Source organism: Eucyclogobius newberryi, unplaced genomic scaffold, assembly GCF_026437365.1.
Source record: "Eucyclogobius newberryi isolate DKJ021-1_F unplaced genomic scaffold, fEucNew1.0.hap1 SCAF_15, whole genome shotgun sequence".
In the NCBI taxonomy this organism is placed as follows: Eukaryota; Metazoa; Chordata; class Actinopteri; order Gobiiformes; family Gobiidae; genus Eucyclogobius; species Eucyclogobius newberryi.
This window is the reverse complement of record NW_027315779.1, coordinates 10,364,637-10,385,282: the sequence shown is the minus strand read 5'-3', so window position 1 is coordinate 10,385,282 and position 20,646 is coordinate 10,364,637. Positions and strand designations below refer to the sequence as shown.

Below are 20,646 nucleotides of genomic sequence, written 5' to 3'. Positions count from 1 at the left end.
CGAGAGGTGAGCGCCCCTGTCCCCGAGAGCAAGGCCCTGACCGAGAGGTGAGCGCCCCTGTCCCGAGAGCAAGTCCCTGACCGAGAGGTGAGCGCCCCTGTCCCCGAGAGCAAGGCCCTGACCGAGAGGTGAGCGCCCCTGTCCCGAGAGCAAGTCCCTGACCGAGAGGTGAGCGCCCCTGTCCCGAGAGCAAGGCCCTGACCGAGAAGTGAGCGCCCCTGTCCCGAGAGCAAGACCCTGACCGAGAGGTGAGTGCCCCTGTCTCGAGAGGTGAGCGCCCCTGTCCCGAGAGCAAGGCCCTGACCGAGAGGTGAGTGCCCCTGTCTCGAGAGGTGAGCGCCCCTGTCCCGAGAGCAAGGCCCTGACCGAGAGGTGAGCGCCCCTGTCCCGAGAGCAAGTCCCTGACCGAGAGGTGAGCGCCCCTGTCCCGAGAGCAAGGCCCTGACCGAGAAGTGAGCGCCCCTGTCCCGAGAGCAAGGCCCTGACCAAGACGTGAGCGCCCCTGTCCCGAGAGCAAGGCCCTGACCGAGAGGTGAGTGCCCCTGTCTCGAGAGGTGAGCGCCCCTGTCCCGAGAGCAAGGCCCTGACCGAGAGGTGAGTGCCCCTGTCTCGAGAGGTGAGCGCCCCTGTCCCGAGAGCAAGGCCCTGACCGAGAAGTGAGCGCCCCTGTCCCGAGAGCAAGGCCCTGACCGAGAGGTGAGCGCCCCTGTCCCGAGAGCAAGGCCCTGACCGAGAGGTGAGTGCCCCTGTCCCGAGAGGTGAGCGCCCCTGTCCCAAGAGCAAGGGCTCGGGCCCCTTGAGTTTATTTCTCATCCCAAAAATCAGCAGATCCTTATTTTCTAGTGTTATAAGTGCAACTAGAGCCACAGCGACTTTAGTGTGCACAATTATAGTTTGACCTAATTTATTTTATTTCAACAAAAAAAAGACCTTATTTAGTTTAATTGTCACTTTTCTTAAAATTTTATTAAAAAACCTGACTTTTTCGTCAAAAAATGTCATCTTTTTTAGTACCCACGATTATATTTTGACCTAAACAATCCTGAGTATTGATTAGTCTTGACCTCTGAATCATGATCAAAAAACAGATTGTCGCTGAGATCAAAAACTTTAAAACATGAGACGTGCAAACGCCGGACACGTCTCGCGTTTGAGAGTCGGAACGTTCCGGCGCTTTTGACGCTCTGAAACCCAAAACAAAAGGTCGTCGTTACCGCGGCGCCCAAACGAAGGTGGATTTGACATTTCCAGACGGCGAACAAGCGCCCGTGTGTCTTTTGTGGGAGAACAGTCCCTCGCCTGTTCGGACGCTCGGAGGGGGGCGTCTTTGTGGAGACGTCTGCGGCGGTCTCTAGTTTCACGGACAAAGTGAGCTCAGGTGGAGGCGGGACAAGAACGAATCTGTTCTAGAGACGGGCGAGGAAAAGGAGGACGGGGAGGAAAAGGGGGACGGGGAGGAAAAGGAGGACGGGGAGGAAAAGGAGGACGGGGAGGACGGGTAGGAAAAGGAGGACGGGTAGGAAAAGGAGGACGGGTAGGAAAAGGAGGACGGGGAGGACGAGGAGGAAAAGGAGGACGGGAAGGAAAAAGTGGACTGGGAGGAGGAAATGAAGGACTGGGAGGAAATGGAGGACGAGGAGGAAAAGGATGACTGGGAAGAAATGGAGGATAAGGAGGACGGGGAGGAAAAGGAGGATAAGGAGGACGGGGAGGAAAAGGAGGACGGGGAGGAAAAGGAGGACGGGGAGGAAAAGGAGGACGGGGAGGAAAAAAAGGACGGGGGGGCAAAAGAGGACGGGGAGGAAAAGGAGGACGAGGACGACCGGGAGGAAAAAGAGGACTGGGAGGAAGGGGAGGAAAAGGAAGACGAGGAGTAAAAGGAGGACGAGGAGGAAAGATGATTGGGAGGAAAGGAGTAAAAAGGAAGACGGGGCGTAAAAAGGAGGACGGGGCGTAAAAAGGAGGACGGGGAGTAAAAAGGAGGACGGGGAGTAAAAAGGAAGACGGGGAGTAAAGGAGTAAAAAGGAAGACGGGGAGTAAAGGAGGAAAAGGAAGACGGGAGGAAAGGAGGAAAAGGAAGACGGGGAGGAAAGGAGGAAAAGGAAGACGGGGAGGAAAAGGAAGACGGGGAGGAAAAGGAAGACGGGGAGGAAAGGAGGAAAAGGAAGACGGGGAGGAAAGGAGGAAAAGGAAAAGGAGGACGGGGAGGAAAAGGAGGACGAGGAGGAAAAGGAGGACGGGGAGGAAAAGGAGGACGAGGAGGAAAAGGAGGACGGGGGGAAAGGAGGACGAGGAGGGCGGTGAGGAGGATGAGGATGGGGAGGAAAAGGAGGACAGGGATGAAAAGGAGGACGGGGAGGAAAGAAGGAAAAGGAGGACGGGGGGAAAGGAGGACTAGGAGGATGAGGAGGACGGGGAGTAAAAAGGAGGACGGGGAGTAAAAAGGAGGACGGGGAGTAAAAAGGAGAACGGGGAGTAAAAAGGAGGACGGGAAGGAAAAAGGAAGACGGGGAGTAAAGGAGGAAAAGGAAGACGGGGAGTAAAGGAGGAAAAGGAAGACGGGGAGTAAAGGAGGAAAAGGAAGACGGGGAGTAAAGGAGGAAAAGGAAGACGGGGAGTAAAGGAGGAAAAGGAAGACGGGGAGTAAAGGAGGAAAAGGAAGACGGGGAGTAAAGGAGGAAAAGGAAGACGGGGAGTAAAGGAGGAAAAGGAAGACGGGGAGTAAAGGAGGAAAAGGAAGACGGGGAGGAAAGGAGGAAAAGGAAGACGGGGAGGAAAGGAGGAAAAGGAAGACGGGGAGGAAAGGAGGGAAAGGAAAAGGAGGACGAGGAGGAAAAGGACGGGGAGGAAAAGGAGGACGGGGAGGAAAAGGACGGGGAGGAAAAGGAGGACGGGGAGGAAAAGGAGGACAGGGAGGAAAAAAAGGACGGGGAGGAAAAAAAGGACGGGGAGGCAAAAGAGGACGGGGAGGAAAAGGAGGACGAGGAGGACCGGGAGGAAAAAGAGGACTGGGAGGAAGGGGGGGAAAAGGAAGACGAGGAGTAAAAGGAGGACGGGGAGGAAAGAGGATGGGGAGGAAAGGAGTAAAAGGAGGACGGGGGGGAAAGGAGGACGAGGAGGGCGGTGAGGAGGATGAGGATGGGGAGGAAAAGGAGGACAGGGATGAAAAGGAGGCCGGGGAGGAAAGAAGGAAAAGGAGGACGGGGGGAAAGGAGGACTAGGAGGATGAGGAGGACGGGGAGTAAAAAGGAGGACGGGGAGTAAAAAGGAGGACGGGGAGTAAAAAGGAGGACGGGAAGGAAAAAGGAAGACGGGGAGGAAAGGAGGAAAAAGGAAGACGGGAGGAAAGGAGGAAAAGGAAGACGGGGAGGAAAGGAGGAAAGGGAGGATGAGGGGGGGAAAAGGAAGACGAGGGGGGAAAAGGAGGACGAGGGGGGCCGAAAAAGTGGATGATGACTGAATGTCATGTTCTGCCCAGAGAAAGGCCATTCATGGTCTGGCCCCGCCCCCATTGAACGGATTTCTGCAATTAAACTTAAATACAAATACTGCTAAACTAAACCAGGACTAAACTAGAACTAAACCAGTGTTATACCAGTTCTAAACCAGGATTAAACCAGTGATAAACAGTGACCCAAATGACTGCTTGCCTTTGAAGCCTTCCCTACAGTGTGCATGGCAACGTCTTTTATATTTTGTACGTTTAATGAATCCCTGTGTGTGTGTTTGTGTGTGTTTGTGGGTGTGTGTGTATGTGTGTGTGTGTGTGCGTGCGCGCGCTTTTGTCGTTTCAGGTTGCGTCTTCACTGTAAGAGAAACAAACTCGTGCGTGAGCTGGAGGAGATGGTTCGACTCGCCTCGTATCTGCACTCTCAACTCAAAAGGTGACGGAATCCAACGCCACAAAGCAGTCGCTGTCACAGTCACATTCGTATTCGCAGTTGCATTTGCAGTCGCAGCCGGACTCGCAGTCACATTCGCAGTCACATTCGCAGTCACATTTGCAGCGGGTCTCGCAGTCGTATTTGCAGCGGGTCTCGAAGTCACCTTCGCAGTCGCAGCCGGACTCGCAGTCGCAGCCACATTCGCAGTCGCAGCCGCAGTCGCAGCCGGACTCGCATTCGCGGTCGCAGCCGGACTCGCAGTCACCTTCGCAGTCGCAGGCGGACTCGCAGCCGCAGTCGCAGCCGGACTCGCAGCCGCAGCCGGACTCGCAGTCACCTTCGCAGTCGCAGGCGGACTCGCAGCCGCAGTCGCAGCCGGACTCGCATTCGCGGTCGCAGCCGGACTCGCAGTCACCTTCGCAGTCGCAGGCGGACTCGCAGCCGCAGTCGCAGCCGGACTCGCATTCGCGGTCGCAGCCGGACTCGCAGTCACCTTCGCAGTCGCAGGCGGACTCGCAGCCGCAGTCGCAGCCGGACTCGCATTCGCGGTCGCAGCCGGACTCTCATTCGCGGTCGCAGCCGGACTCGCAGTCACCTTCGCAGTCGCAGCCGGACTCGCAGTCGCAGCCACATTCGCAGCCGGACTCGCAGTCGCAGCCACATTCGCAGTCGCAGCCGGACTCGCAGCCGGACTTGCAGCCGGACTCGCAGTCACATTGGCAGTCGCAGCCGGACTCGCAGCCGGAATTACAGTCGCAGCCGGACTCGCAGTCACATTCGCAGTTGCGTCGCAGTTGCGTCGCAGTCGCGTCGTAGTCGCGTCGTAGTCGCGTCGCATTTGCAGCCATACTACACTCTAAACTCGGGGTTGAAGTCATAAAACCCATCATAAGCCCTTTAAAGGTGCCATAACATGCTTTTTTTCACGTTTCGTAGTCTATCCTAAGTGTATAATTGATAATAATAAGGGTTGTGCAACACCCTTAACATAATAGTTAAGAAATATCACCCAGACCTTGGACCCCCTCACCAACCCGGAAATGCAGATGGCTTGGTTTGATATTCGCCCCCGCCCTTGCGAAGAGCGATCTGGCTCCCCCGCCCAACCCGTGACGTAGTCTCAGAGCGCGTGTGTGCCCCGCCCACCCGTGACGTAGTCCCACAGCTGTCTGCTGCGCCGCTCCTGCCGCGTGAGTGAGTGAGAAACGATAGAACTTCAGATCAACACTACTTTGAGCCTAAATAAATCTGGGGTTTATTCATATATATATATATATATATATATATATATATATATATATATATATATAATATAGTCTTATGTCCATCGCGCTCTTATTTCCTGGTTTTTCGGTATCGGATAGAACTTCTCTCTGTTTATTTTTCCGGTTGCTGCATCAAGTGCCACATAAACCTTCACCATTGTGATAATAGTAAAGAGTGCGATATCATTAATGAAGTTTTGGGCCTCTTTGAGCCGTGTTTCGTCGTAAATCGAAGCAGAAAAACTCCGGAATGGGCTTGTAGGGAGACACAGCCTGCAGCAGCGCGGAGCCGGGGGGAAGGCGGGGCGGGAGGCGGGAGGGGAGGGGGGGTGAGGGGGTTGGTGACGCGTGCCTGTGGTTATGACGCGGTCTTGCCCCACCGCCCGTCAGTTTGGAGATTGGAGGAAAGGAGATAGTCTGTAATATAGCTAAACACTGCGGGAATCAATCAAAAAAACACTCTGGGTACATATATGAAGCACAAATAGCAATGTAAGAAGGTTAAAAGCTCTGAAAAGTCGATTTTGCATGTTATGGGACCTTTAAGTCAACGTTGACAAACCGGCCAAAGTGAGTTTAATCACTGCAGTATCCATGGTAATTCCCTCTGCGGCCAGTAGATGGAGCGCTAACACCGGTGATGAGGGAACGCCCGACCGGTAGGAAGTCAAGTGTGGTTTACAAGACGTTATATTTAAGTTTTAAAACACGAGATACAAGTGTGAGGGACAAGAACAGGTTTAACGGCCCAAAACAAAACGAATAATGCAGAATGCCTCTCCCTCTCTCTCCCTTTCTCCCTCGCTCTCTCTCCCCCTCCCCCTCTCCCTCTCTCTCTCTCCCCCTCTCTCTCCATCTCTCCCTCCCCTCTCTCTCCCCCGCTCTCTCTCCCTCCCCCGCTCTCGCTCCCTCTCTCTCGCCCCACAGTCTCTCGGCCAGCACACTCTCTTGCTCGTCCGGCAGCAGTCTTGGCTCCCTCACGTCGTCCCGCGGTTCCCTGGCGACCACCTCCAGCCTGGGCTCCACCTCGTCCCTCAGCTACACCGACCTCTTCCTGGACCAGCCCGAGCTCCAGGACCCGGACTTCCAGAACAAACTGGACTTACTGCTGCAAGACGGCGGCCAGGCGGGCTACCGACCGTCCAGCTCCATCCCGACCATCCACGAGCACGAGGTGGCCACGACGACGGCGACGACGTCCGCGGGACAGGATCGCCCAAAACCTCTCGACAAAACGGAGAACTCGGGCCTGAACCGCATCCAGAAGCTCTCGGAGACGCCCAGGTCCATGAGCTCGCTGTCACCGCGCTCGTCGCTGTCATCGCTGTCGCCACCGTGCTCGCCGCTCGCCACCGAGGCGTCGTTCTTGCCCGGCGAGGCTTTCCCGGGGCAGGCGGACAGCGCGGCGTTGGACCTGGAGTTGCAGAGTCGGCTGCAGGAGCTGGAGATGAATTTGGAGACGGAGAAGAGGCGCGAGTCGATGACGCCGGAGGAGAAGCGGGAGCCGGGTGGCGCTCCAGGTGGCGCTCCGGGTGACGCTCCGGGCGACGCTCCGGGCGACGCTCCGGGTGGCGCTCAGGGTGATGCTCCGGGCGACGCTCCGGGTGACGAGGGCAAAGGTGAACGCAACACCATTTTCAGTGGTTTTGTTTCTGTTCAAGACGCTTCTGTGTAAACGACATGAAAAACAGAACTCTCTGGCGCCTTCAACTAGCCCAGACTTCTCACTACAACAACAGCGGTCCTTTATATTGGACAAAATGTTGCAATAATATTGATTGATCGCATTGCATTTGGGACGATTATAATACCGATATCTGATGTTTCGAATAATTTTCAGATGTAGTGCAGAAAGTTAGATTAAAATCACTTTTCACTTCTAAATAAATACAGATTATAACAGGATGCATTTATCTGGGACGTTGACATTAGCCTAATTGCTCCGCTATTTCCATTTTTACCCACGAGTCTGTGAAACAATCGAAAAAAATATAGCCTCCAAATATTGTCCAATATCGTCGAAAATCAATCGACCTTTATTTATAGAGCTTTATAGATTTATTACGAAAGTCAAAGGGACTAAAGTGCTCCACAATAAACATCAAGGCAAAACAAAGCATAAAACTAAGTAAAAAACATAATCGTGACATGAATCGCAAGAACCACGACAATTTTAGAAGCAAAATTAAGTCTTTTTAGTTCAATCCGTTGTCCAAAAACTAAATATAAAGAGCTTTTATATTTACACTTTACTTGATTTTGTGGTTCAGAAAGCTCAGTTTGGTCGGACCGCGAGAATGACAGAAAACTAAAGATGTCGTGAAATTGTGATGTTGTTTCTCACAATAATTGTAACATTTGATATAGAGACGTCTCTAGTCTAGATTTAAAAAGGTAAAGTCTGTTTTATCACAATGGGCGGGCAGCGTGTTCCAGAGACTGCTCTATCGCCCCCCAGTGTTGGGGTCTGGCTCTGCGGATCTGTCACCCTGAAAGCCTTGGGTTTGGAGCAGACAGAAGCTCGGCCAGATAAGGAGGCGCCGGGCCATTTAGAGCGTTAAAAAACCCAAAAAGTAAAATCCAAAAATCAATCCGGAGCCGTTTGGAGTGTGTCGTTCATCTGGCTCCCATGTTTGTGCGCAGGAGTGTCGGCGGCGCTGCGAGGAGCCGGCCGGAAGAAGAGCGGCGTGACCTCGGCCGTGTCCGACGAGTCCGTGGCCGGAGACAGCGGCGTCTACGAGCCGGCCGACCGCAGGTGTGTGTGCGTGCGCGTGTGCGTGCGTGCATGTATGTGTGCGTGCGTCCGTGCGTACGTGCGTGCGTGCGTGCGTGCGTGTGTGTGTGTGTGTGTGTGTGTGTGTGTGTGTGTGTGTGTGTGTGTGTGTGTGTGTGTGTGTGTGTGTGTGTGTGTGTGTGTGTGTGTGTGTGTGTGTGTGTGTGTGTGTGTGTGTGTGTGTGTGTGTGTGTGTGTGTGTGTGTGTGTGTGTGTGTGTGTGTGTGTGTGTGTGTGTGTGTGTGTGTGTGTGTGTGTGTGTGTGTGTGTGTGTGTGTGTGTGTGTGTGTGTGTGTGTGTGTGTGGTGTGCGTACGTGTGTTGGTGTGTACGTGTGTTGGTGTGTGCGTGCGTCTGACCCCCGTGCCTCTGCTGCAGGTCGGGCGTCCCGTCGGAGCTGGACGAGCGCCTCTCCGCCGGCTGCCCTCAGGTCCAGATCGGCCTCCGGTTCGAGTCCCGGGACCAGAGATTCACCGCGCTCGTGACGCAGCTGTCCAACTGCAGCGCCCTCTGTCTGCCGCACGACCACAACATGTAAACACACCTCGACCTCCAAGCGCTTTTCCTCCCGACCCTTCTGTGTATCTTTGTGCTTTATTTATTCCTTACGCACACACAGAACTCTCCCGCAAAGCGTTTAAATTATGTTGTAATACGACTCAATTCACTGGAAAAATGTACAATGTTAAGTTAAAAATGTATATTTATTTAAGTATATTTTGACTTTCTCAAAATAAGATTTGCCAAAATGAAATCTTTTTTCTCATTTCAAGCGAGAAAATGAATGTCTTTTTCTAATTTGAAATAAAACGAGATATTTGATGCTTGTTCCATTGGCAATCTGGCTTTAAGTTAGTCAAAATATACTCAAAACGGGACAAATACCGCTTATTTCAAGTTTTCTTTATCTTATTATCTTATTTTTATATAGTCATTTGTCCAGTGTTTTGCTTTTGCTGTCATTTGCTTCGCGTATACGTTAGCGACATTAGCTTCACATAGACTTTGGCGATATTAACCCCACATAGACGTTAGCGACATTAGCTCCACATTGACTTTGGCGACATTAGCTCCGAGTAGACGTTGACGACATTAGCTCCGAGTAGACGTTGACGACATTAGCTCCGTATAGACGTTAGCAACATTAGCTCAGAGTAGCCGTTAGAAACATTAGCTCCGTGTAGACGTTAGCAACATTAGCTCCGTGTAGACGTTAGCGGCATTAGCTCTGACGGCAGGGGGCGGTAGAGGGCAAAATAACACCAGTCGGGTGTAAAACTTTATCCAAACGCTGGCGCAGACATGTCCGATTGGCTAATTCGGATTTCCCTCGGCCTGTTTTGTTCTAAAGTGTCCCGTTCTCAGACGCTCACGTTCCCGCTTTCTCGTCTGCAGTTACGTGCGCTTGGCGGTGCTGCCCTGCGTCGGGACCAGCCGCTGCCTCTTCAGGACGCGCGCCGCTCTGCCTCAGGAAATCACCCACTTCGGCGAAGTGTTTGGCATGCAGATCGCCCACAACGCACTGCGGCAGAAGACGCTGCGGGTCGACGTCTGCCACGCCGGTCAAACGGGACGCGAGGAGGTTTTGGTAAATGATTGAACCGTCCTTCTGCATCGCAATGAAACCCTGCCTCAAACACAAGCCTTTTCGTGACGTATTTGTCTTCTTTGAATGGCGTGTTTTTTCCAGAGGACAACGCCAGGTTTTCTTTTCAATCTTGAACAGGTCACCACAATGTCCCGGCCTTCATACATTGTGATTTTCTTTGAGAGGTTTGGCAAGTCGGTTCAAACGGCCTTTATTTCCAGTCAAAATAAACACAAATAAACTCACAAATTACCCTAAAATTGACACAAAAATACTAGGACTTTTATGAAGATTCCTCCTAGACTTCCCTGAATGTCATTTTTAGTTAAATTGACCTTTAACAGTTGTCAAAACCCAACAAAGGCACAAACGAGTGTCAATCGGAGCTTCTACACCAGCTTTACCACAAATTATATTCACCAAAGAAAATCTAGGCAGAATTTGAAATCAGATGCTCTGTGCCGAGCTCGTCACATTTATAATGAAATAAATCAGAATCAGAGGATAAAACTTCACAAAGAGTCCAGACGTTTGTTTGTCTCCGGATGTTACAATTATTGTGAGAAAAAACCTCAAAACTTAATGATTATTGAGACTAAACGACGCTAAACGACAAAACTGAACTTTCTGAAAGCCAAATCAAGTTAACGGTGCCAAAAACAGCCAGAATTAAAAAAAAGTCATTTACATTTAGGTCTATTTTTGGATGACAGATTGAACTAAAAATACCTAATTTTGCTTCTGAAACTCCAGCTAGAACTGGTTTAATTGTGATAAAGATGTGCTAAAGCGCTCGTTTGCTCCGCAGGCCGGCGCTCAGATCAGTTTGGCCGACCTCAGCTCTTCAGACGAGAGGAGCACAAAGTGGTACAACCTCCTGGGTCAATCCTTCGACCTGAACTCTAAAGACAAAGAGGAGGCTGAGACCGACGCCCAGCAGGTTCTTAACAGTTTAAATGTTGTGTGTTGTAGTTAGTGTTCATTTCATCTGTGCTTAGTGTTCATTTCATCTGTGCTTAGTGTTCATTTCATCTGTGCTTAGTGTTCATTTCATCTGTGCTTAGTGTTCATTTCATCTGTGCTTAGCGTTCATTTCATCTGTGCTTAGTGTTCATTTCATCTGTGCTTAGCGTTCATTTCATCTGTGCTTAGCGTTCATTTCATCTGTGCTTAGCGTTCATTTCATCTGTGGTTAGTGTTCATTTCATCTGTGCTTAGCGTTCATTTCATCTGTGGTTAGTGTTCATTTCATCTGTGCTTAGCGTTCATTTCATCTGTGGTTAGTGTTCATTTCATCTGTGCTTAGCGTTCATTTCATCTGTGGTTAGTGTTCATTTCATCTGTGCTGAGCGTTCATTTCCTCTGTGCTGAGCGTTCATTTCCTCTGTGTTTAGCGTTCATTTCCTCTGTGTTTAGCGTTCATTTCCTCTGTGTTTAGCGTTCATTTCATCTATGGTTAGCGTTCATTTCATCTGTGTTTAGCGTTCATTTCATCTGTGCTTAGTGTTCATTTCATCTGTGCTTAGTGTTCATTTCATCTGTGCTTAGTGTTCATTTCATCTGTGCTTAGTGTTCATTTCATCTGTGCTTAGTGTTCATTTCATCTGTGCTTAGTGTTCATTTCATCTGTGCTTAGTGTTCATTTCATCTGTGCTTAGCGTTCATTTCATCTGTGCTTAGCGTTCATTTCATCTGTGCTTAGCGTTCATTTCATCTGTGGTTAGCGTTCATTTCATCTGTGCTTAGCGTTCATTTCATCTGTGGTTAGTGTTCATTTCATCTGTGCTTAGCGTTCATTTCATCTGTGGTTAGTGTTCATTTCATCTGTGGTTAGCGTTCATTTCATCTGTGCTTAGCGTTCATTTCATCTGTGGTTAGTGTTCATTTCATCTGTGGTTAGTGTTCATTTCATCTGTGCTTAGCGTTCATTTCATCTGTGGTTAGCGTTCATTTCATCTGTGCTTAGCGTTCATTTCATCTGTGGTTAGTGTTCATTTCATCTGTGCTGAGCGTTCATTTCCTCTGTGCTGAGCGTTCATTTCCTCTGTGTTTAGCGTTCATTTCCTCTGTGTTTAGCGTTCATTTCATCTGTGGTTAGCGTTCATTTCATCTGTGTTTAGCGTTCATTTCATCTGCAGTTAGCGTTCATTTCATCTGCGGTTAGCGTTCATTTCATCTGCGGTTAGCGTTCATTTCATCCGTGTTTGTTTTCTTCTTGCAGAGACCCGTTTCCGGTGAAAGAAGTCGAGCGCCAGAGGAAGAGGAATGGTCAGTTTTTAATGTCGTTTTGTTCCTTTAACTTAAAATAAGGCAAAGTTAGAAATTATCAATCTTCTCTCATTATTGTAAAATTGTACAATTGTAATTTCAGGTTTCAAAAGGACAAATTTAACATTATCTGAGTAAAATGGGTAATTGTAGTAAATTTCACATCTTTTTGACGTGATTATCTGTTAAACCTTTGACAAAACACGGAAAATATGAATAATCGTGCATTTCAGAACAGCTGAATTGACAGGTTTTTTGAAGGATTAAAATTTGTAAAAAGTGATATATTTTAGGGCAGTTTTCTCCGACACTAAACTTTACAATCTGGGCCTTCATTTAATTTAGTTTGGACGGATTGTAATAAACTCCCCTCTGTAATTATTTTTTCGTGTTTAATATTTCTACAAAATTAAGCAACAAATTTAAACCTGACTATCAATTTTTCAGATTTTAATGTCTACAATAGGTGCCAATTTAGGCCATTTTACACATACACACCGTATTTTCCGGACTATAAGTCGCACCTTTTTTCAGAGTTTTGGCCGGGGTGCGACTTATACTTTATACTTATATACTTATACTCCAGTGCAACTTATGTTTTTTTCTTCTCTATTATGCATTTTTTTGGCTGGTGCCACTTATAGTCCGGAAAATATGGTAAAACGCCTCGTGTATGAAAAGGTTTATTGCTGTTGTCAATGAACAGAATTCACAAACATATGAACTTGTCTTGGTGATTCGGTGCAACATAAAACAACGTACAATGATAAAACGACCTGTACAAGTCAAAAAAAGAAAAACACTTTAAAGTTACACGGTGGAACATTTAATGTTCCACCGCGTAACTTTAATGGTCCACAGTGTGCCTTTAATGTTCCACCGTGTGACTTTAACGTACTACCCTGTAACTCGTTTCTTGCAGTCTTTTGTCATTATTTAAGAGCAAACGCGCCTCGAACGCGGCGTCCTCTTCCGTGAGTAGAGTAAATATTTGAGCACACGGAGAATGCAGCAGGACCGGTTCACGCTGCTCTTACCTGAGCCTGGCCATGCCCCCTTTCACACCTGTCCGGTCACATGGTCTTTGACAGGTCCGCACCGTAGCCGCGGGAACGTACTATAGAAGGGGCTGCAGCTTCGTCGCTCCCCCGCACGTACCCGCCGTGTTCCGCGCATGCCGCCTAATGTTGGCCTAATGCTCGTTGCTGATAGTTTTTTAGAATTTCAAAACAATTACTGCCACAACAATGTATTGAAGCTTCAAAGCAACAAAAAGACGAAATATAGGTTCCAAAGAGCTCTTTGGGTCCTTGTCAGAGCTCTTTGGGTCCTTGTCAGAGCTCTTTGGGTCCTTGTCAGAGCTTTTGGTTGAAGGTGACCCGGGATGGGGTAAGGTGTGACAGCCTGTTGATAATGATTAGATTTGAAGGTGAGATCCTGCCTCTTGTGGTGTGCGTTGGGTACATGCGCTATGGCGTACGCCCATATGTTCTGCCGCCCCTGCGTTGCTTCAAGTGCCAGCGCTTTGGGCATATTGCAGCGGTCTGTAGAGGGAAGCAGAGGTGTGGTAAATGTGCAGGAGACCACGAGTATGGGAAGTGTGACGAAGGAGCAAAACTCAAGTGCTGTAACTGTGGGGGAGAGCATAGCTCTGCCTACGGGGGATGCGTGTTCAGCAAGAGGGCTGCTGAGGTGCAAAAAGTTAGAGCCTCTCAAGGCATATCCTACGCGGATGCGGTCAAGAAGGTGTCTTGTAGTCAGGTGAAGGTGGATGCAGTACGGGCTGCCAGTGCTGCTGGTGTCCTAGGCGACAGGGGAGGGGGCAGCGTTGCCCGCGGCCAGGGGGAGGTCCCCACTGGGATCCCTGTGAGTGTGGCTTCCACGGGCAGAGGCCCTGTGGGTGCGGAGGATGTGCTGGTTGTGAAGAGGAAAGATTTCTTCCTCTTTATGTTGGAAGTGATTAACTGTACTGGTCAAACCGAGAGGAAATCCGAAAAGACTAGGATCATCGCTAAGGCTGCAGGGAAGTACTTTGGAGCTGGGGGTCCCGAGTGGGCGGAGATAGAGGATGCGCTGCGGGAAGGCGCCCTGCCCCATTCTGGCAGTCGGATTGGGGGGGCTCCCGATACGCCGTCAGGTTCCGGGGGCTCATAATGGCGGTGGTTGTCTTGCAATGGAATGCGCGTAGTCTTCGTGCTAATGGCCAGGAATTTAAGCATTTTGTCTCTACCTTGTTGAACAAGCCTCACGTTATGTGCGTGCAGGAGACTTGGTTACGACCTAGGTGGGGTTTTGGGATACAAGGGTATGTGTGTGTTAGGAATGATAGGGAGCAGGGTAGAGGCGGAGGTGTGGCTGTGTTTGTCCGAGATGACCTAAATTACGTTGTTGTCAGTGTGAGTAAAGCGCCGGAGGCTCTGGCGGTGAGGGTCTGGCTGGGTGGTGAAGCTGTTACTGTGGTTAACCTTTATAATCCGTGTGGTGAGTTAACGTTAGAGTCCTTACATAGTATCGGTAAGGATGTTCGGGGAAAGGCCATGTGGTGTGGGGATTTTAATGCGCATAGCGCTTTATGGGGCGGTAGTGGTACCGATAGGAATGGGATGGTGGTAGAGGGTTTTATCAATCAAAGGGAGTTGGTTTGTCTGAATGATGGGAGTGGGACCCGCTATGATATGGGGACCGGTACGGAAAGTGCAATAGATCTTACGCTTGTGTCCGAGGAGTTAGCTGGTGTTTGTAGTTGGGAGGTTCTTGGTAATCTTTCTTTTGGTAGCAATCACTATCTAGTCCGCACCGAGATTGGCTTTGGGAGCTGTGTGGTCAGGGGGACGAAGATCCAGAGGTGGCAGTTGGCAAGGGCGAACTGGGGGGCTTTCCTAAGGAAAGCTGATGATGGTTCTAGGGTTCTGCAGGAAGGAGGATTGACTCAGGTGGATGATCTCAATAATGCAATTGTCTCGCTCATCACGCAGTCAGCGGTAGGCACGATTCCTAAGAGTGGTGGTAGTGGACATAGGAAGCGGGTGCCGTGGTGGAATGAAGCATGTGGTTATGCTGTTAGGACAAGAAATGCGGCGTTTCGCCGGCTAAGGGTTACCCACACTGAGGGTGCCCTCATTGACTACAAGAGGGCCCGCGCTGTTGTGCGGAAAACTGTAAGAACGGCCAAGAGTGCCTGTTGGAGGCGGTATTGTTCCAAAATTGGGAGAGAAACGCGTCTCGGGGATGTTTGGGGGATGATTAAGCGGATGCATGGGGTTGAGCGCCGTCATGGGACCCCGGTCCTAATACTGAATGGTGTTGAAGCAGTCAGCGACGTTGACAAAGCTGAACTGTTGGCCAGCACCTTTGTGTCGGTGCACAGCTCTGACAATCTCTCACCTGCGGAAAGGCACTACAGGGAGAGTACTTTGGCCCAGAATTCTGAGCTGATTGGGCACCAGCCTTCGACTCAAGATGACCTTGACCTTCCGTTTAGTTTGTTTGAGCTAAGGAGAGCACTTTCTAAGGCGAAACAGACAGCCCCGGGTAAAGATGAGGTGTGCTATGACATGCTCTCTCATTTGACTGATGACACGCTTGGGCTAGTCCTGGGTCTTTTCAACCGTGTTTGGGATTCAGGTTGTGTTCCATCTGCGTGGAAACAGTCTACGGTGGTGCCAGTTCTGAAGCCGGGTAGGCCAGCGTCTGACCCTTCAAGTTATAGGCCGATTGCCTTGACGTCGCAGCTCGGGAAAACGATGGAGCGCATGGTTACCGAGCGGTTGGATTACTTCTTGGAGAGTCAGGGTTTGCTTCCCGCGCACCAGAGTGGTTTCCGTATGGGCAGGAACACCATGGATTCCGTGTTGTGTTTGGAATCTGATATCCAGCTGGCCAGGGCTCAGAAAGAAAAGGTTATTGCGGTGCTCTTTGATGTGGAGAAGGCGTACGATATGGTTTGGAAGGATGGGCTCCTCATTAAGCTGCGGAAGTGTGGTGTGAAGGGTAAACTGTTTAACTGGGTCCGGAGCTTTCTGTCTGGCCGGCGTATTCAAACCAGAGTGGGCGCTGCTTACTCTGGGGTCTATGAGGTAGAGAATGGGATCCCGCAGGGGAGTGTGTGTAGCCCTATCTTGTTCAATGTTATGATTAAGGACATCTTTGACGACGTGGATGGGTCTGTTGGGAGGAGCCTTTATGCTGATGATGGCGGTCTATGGGTGAGAGGGAGGAATCTCCGGTTTCACGAGGCGAAACTGCAAAAAGCAATACAGCAGGTGGAGCAGTGGACCCTGAAGTGGGGGTTTAAACTGTCCGTACGGAAGTCTCAAGTGATCTGTTTCTTCAATGGGCATAGGGACGTCTCCCTTCGACTGCATGGGCAGGTACTCGAACAGGTCAGGGAGGTGAGGTTCTTGGGGGTCACCTTTGACGAGATGCTTAGTTGGCGTCAGTGGTAAATGCAAAAGGGTGAATAACTTGCTTCGTTGTCTATCCGGCCAGGACTGGGGGGCCAGCAGAAGGTCGCTCCTGGGTATTTATCGGGCCATCATGAGGGCGGCTATTGATTATGGCTGTATAGCCTACATGTCTGCGGCTGAGACTAACTTATTGAAGCTTGATGTGGATCAAGCCCAGGCCTTGCGCATCTGCTGTAGGGCTTTTAGGACCTCCCCTGTCTCGGCGCTGCAGGTTGAGTTGGGGGAATTGCCGTTACGGCTCCGGAGGCTAGAACTTCTGTTGGCTTACTGGGTGAATGTGCAAGGTCATACGAGCTCTCACCCGGTGAGGGACTTTCTCAGGGTTGATGGGGGGCAGAATGAGGCTGGCAGTATGGTTTTTAGCCAGGTAGGAAATGCGAAGGCGCGGCTTGCGGGGGTTGGTGATCTGCGTGTGAGCCCGTCGGTGGCTTTGTCTGCTATAGCTCCGTGGAAGTTTGTCCCGGCTCCTGTTGATGTTAGCTTGCATGGTAAGCTTAGAGGAGTCGCTGGGAGGGCACCGCAGTTTGCCGTTCAAGCGCTCATCGATAGGCACTCAGGTGATGTGTTTATTTATACCGACAGGTCTAGGGATCCTGAGAGTGGGCGTACTGGCGCTGCTTATCACGTCGGAACTCATAGCGATACGGTTGGCATTGGAATGGGCGGAATCTGCTTTGCAGTGTTGCGGCATTGTGGTGGCCTCTGACAGCTTTTCTGCATTGCAAAGCATTAAATCTGGGAAATCGGATTGCAGACAGGATGTGTTGAATGGCATCTTCTGTCTGATGCTCTCCCTGTCCAGGAAGGATGTGAGGGTTTCCTTCATTTGGGTCCCTGCGCATGTGGGGGTGGATGGTAACGAAATGGCTGATACACTGGCTAAACGTTCCCTTAGGCGGCCATCAATTGATGTGGCGGTTGAGTTAAGCAAATCTGAAATCAAGCCCGTTATCAAGAGTCATGTGGTCGGCCTTTGGCAGGAATTTTGGAGCCACTGTGTTACTGGACGGCATCTCTATCACATACAGGGTAGTGTGGGTCCTTGCAGGTCTATGGGCAGGAACGCGTGGGAGGAAAGGGCCTTCGCCCGCATGAGGATTGGCCATACTGGACTCAATTGGTCACTGAGTAGGATAGGCAAACATCCGACCGGTCTGTGTGGTCACTGTCGGGTGCCAGAGACTGTCGAGCATGTGCTGATTTGCTGTGAGGCTTATGATAGAGAAAGGGCCGGGTTGGCCTTGTGGTTTCGGAATAATGGGCGGGAGTTCAATCTGCGGAACGTTCTGGCGATCCAGTCACAGGGTTTGTGTCAGGCTGTGGTTGCTTACTTATGTAGCACAGGGCTGGGTAAACGTTTATAGAGTTGGGGGGTGTTGGAGACTGAGCCGAGGATGAGGAGCAAGAGGATGTTCTAACGCGCTTTGACTTCATGTTGTTGTTGTTGTTGTTTTATGGCGGTTGGCATCCAAGTGTTGCATTACCGCCAGACTTTATTCCTCAGACTTTGTCGTAGTCCTCAGACTCTGTCGTAGTCCGTAAAAGTACTCCTTCCATTGCTTTGGTGTTACAAAGCCCATGAGGTCATGATATGTCTTTGTGACTAGAATAGTTGTTGTTGTTTCAGACAACAACCGGCTTTATTCCAGGGAGACTCTTCTTCATCTTCCTCTCCTTCTTTGACGTTCGGTGCTTCCACCGTACAGCTTTATTCTTTAGGCTTCATTCTACAGGCTTTAATATTTCCACTGATGTCGCTGCTTGGTAGCCGTGCGTCTACGAGACTGGACGAGGACAGGAGACCACCCCCACCCCCATCTCGTCACTCTGATCACTCTGACTCCCCAAAAGCAGACCCCCATCACTCCGACTCCCATTTAGCGCCTTTAGCCTGTTTTCTATATCTGCCCAATCAAGCTCCTTTGTTCCAAGGAATCTCCCTGCAGCTTTAGCAATGATCCTGATCCTTTCAGTTCTGCTTTGAGTCTGAGCAGCACAGTTTACAACATCCACCATAAAGAGTACAAAATCCTCTCTATCCACAACCAGGGTATTCTCATTAATTCTGGAACCTGCACACTTGGGACCTCCACTCTTGAAACCTTCACACTTCTTGGGAGCCACGCTGGCCTTTCTCATTTCGCCCTGGCTGGGAGCAGCGCTGGCTCCTCTCTCTGTATTTACTCTAAACTCGTTACTTGAAACTTTCTTGACTGCATCTGCATAGGATATATCTTGAGAGACCTTTATTTTCTGCACCTCAGCAGCTCTTTTGCTAAACCTGCATCCCCCGTAGGCAGAGCTATGTTCTTCCCCACAGTTACAGCACTTCAGTTTTGCACCCACGTCACACTTCCCATACTCATGATCTCCTGCACATTTACCACATCTTTGCTTCCCTCTACAGACCGCTGCAATATGCCCAAAGCGCTGGCACTTAAAGCAACGCAGGGGCGGCGGAACATATGGCCTGACGCTATAGCACATGTACCCAATGAACACCTTACTAGGCAGGCACCTCCCTTCAAGTGTTACCATTACCGACAAGCTGTCACATCTTACCCCAAACCGGGTCACCTTCAAACGCCTAGCGTCCACCACCGTAACTCCAGTCAAATTCTCCTTAACTTCATCCACAGACGTCGCCGTAGGGACACCTACGATAACTCCTCTGACCGTGTTTCTTTCAGCATCAGACACAAGAATGTCCTTTCCACCCAGACGTTTAGTTCCAATCGCCTTCCGTTGCTGAGCCACGTCCTTGCACACGACCAGCAGCGAGCCATCTCTAAGGACACTCGCACTCTTGATCACTCCCACAGCTACAGTTAGGCTCTTTGACAATGCCACTGAATTCCACTCCTTAAAGGATGCACTATCCTGTGCAAGCTTTATGATCACCTTACAGTCTCTGCTCTCACCCCGGATATCAATAGCTTCAGCCTCATCCTGCTGCTCATTCCCAGAACCCTCGGACGAGCTAAGGGACTTTTTACGTTTCCGGGCACGTGCAGGCAGAAAAGGCTGCTCCTCCACGCCGTCCAGAATGTCTTCCATCCCCGATCCACTCTCCTCCGCCATCTCCCGTCTCTCCAGACCGGGTGTTGAGCAAGGTCTCCTCACAGTACGTAGCCCATGTCAACAAGGCGTGTTCCGCGTTATCCGTCCCCGAACGCAGAAAATGTCTCCTGAATCGCGATGATGCCCTTCGTATAACCGCATCTAACGCACGTTCATCATGGCGAGTAGAGAGGACTTTCCTGATCGTTCAAACCGAAGCGAGAGCAGAAGTAAACACTGGGTCACGAGCCGGGTCATTCATGGGCCTAGAAACGCCAAAGTGATGGAAGAAGGACTTCTAAAGGATAAAACGACAAAGACGTCCCATGACCTCATGGGCTTTGTAAAACTCATGGGCTTTGTACTTCCAAAGCAATGGAATAAGAATTTTTAAGGACTACAACAAAGTCTGAGGGGAGGAAGAACTTCTATAGGATATGTTGTTGTTGTTGTTGTTTTATGGCGGTTGGCATCCAATTGTTGCATAGGATACAATGACAAAGGCATCTCATGACCTCTTGGGCTTTGTCAAAGCACTGGAAGTCAAAGCACTGGAAGAACAACTTTTAGGACGACGACAAAGTCTGGGGAATAAAGTCTGGCGGTAATGCGACACTCGGCTGTCGACTGCCATAAAACAATAACAACAGCAACAACAGTCTAAGGAATAAAGTCTGGCGGTAATGCAACACTCGGATGCCAACCGCCATAAAACAACAACAACAACAACAACAGAGCTCTTTGGATCCTTGTCAGAGCTCTTTGGATCCTCAGAGCTCTTTGGGTCCTTGTTAGAGCTCTTTGGGTCCTTGTCAGAGCTCTTTGGGTCCTTGTCAGAGCTCTTTGGATCCTTGTCAGAGCTCTTTGGGTCCTTGTCAGAGCTCTTTGGGTCCTTGTCAGAGCTCTTTGGGTCCTTGTCAGAGCTCTTTGGGTCCTTGTCAGAGCTCTTTGGATCCTTGTCAGAGCTCTTTGGGTCCTTGTCAGAGCTCTTTGGGTCCTTGTCAGAGCTCTTTGGATTCTCAGAGCTGTTTGGGTCCTTGTCAGAGCTCTTTGGGTCCTTGTCAGAGAGCTCTTTGGGTCCTTGTCAGAGAGCTCTTTGGGTCCTTAGAGCTCTTTGGGTCGCTAATCTCAGTTATTGTGGTGAGATTAGCGAGACGCGGCGCTCATTGCCCTCCGTGCGCCGGTGGCTCCTCCCACTCTCCCGGTGGCTCCTCCTGCTCTCCCGTTTTCAGACGAGGCGATCTGTCAGAGATCTCGGGACCTCGTAAAGTCAACACAGCGTCCTACAGTGTCATGCTGTTGTTGATGATTGATTGACGAGTGATCAGTGCTTTTTTAGGTG

The 20,646-nt window shown here is 50.3% G+C and overlaps 1 protein-coding gene across 1 annotated transcript in view; it reads left to right on the top strand.

The window, feature by feature from the left end:
* The window catches only part of wwc1 (WW and C2 domain containing 1), a 62,644-nt gene that overhangs the window by 30,457 nt on the left and 11,541 nt on the right, over window positions 1-20,646 (top strand). The window contains exons 10-16 of the mRNA XM_072445998.1: window positions 3,796-3,885; window positions 6,078-6,769; window positions 7,794-7,905; window positions 8,301-8,456; window positions 9,318-9,510; window positions 10,319-10,450; window positions 11,732-11,778. Of these exons, the coding sequence (XP_072302099.1) occupies window positions 3,796-3,885; window positions 6,078-6,769; window positions 7,794-7,905; window positions 8,301-8,456; window positions 9,318-9,510; window positions 10,319-10,450; window positions 11,732-11,778 (1,422 nt within the window). The remainder of the gene's footprint in view (window positions 1-3,795; window positions 3,886-6,077; window positions 6,770-7,793; window positions 7,906-8,300; window positions 8,457-9,317; window positions 9,511-10,318; window positions 10,451-11,731; window positions 11,779-20,646) is intronic.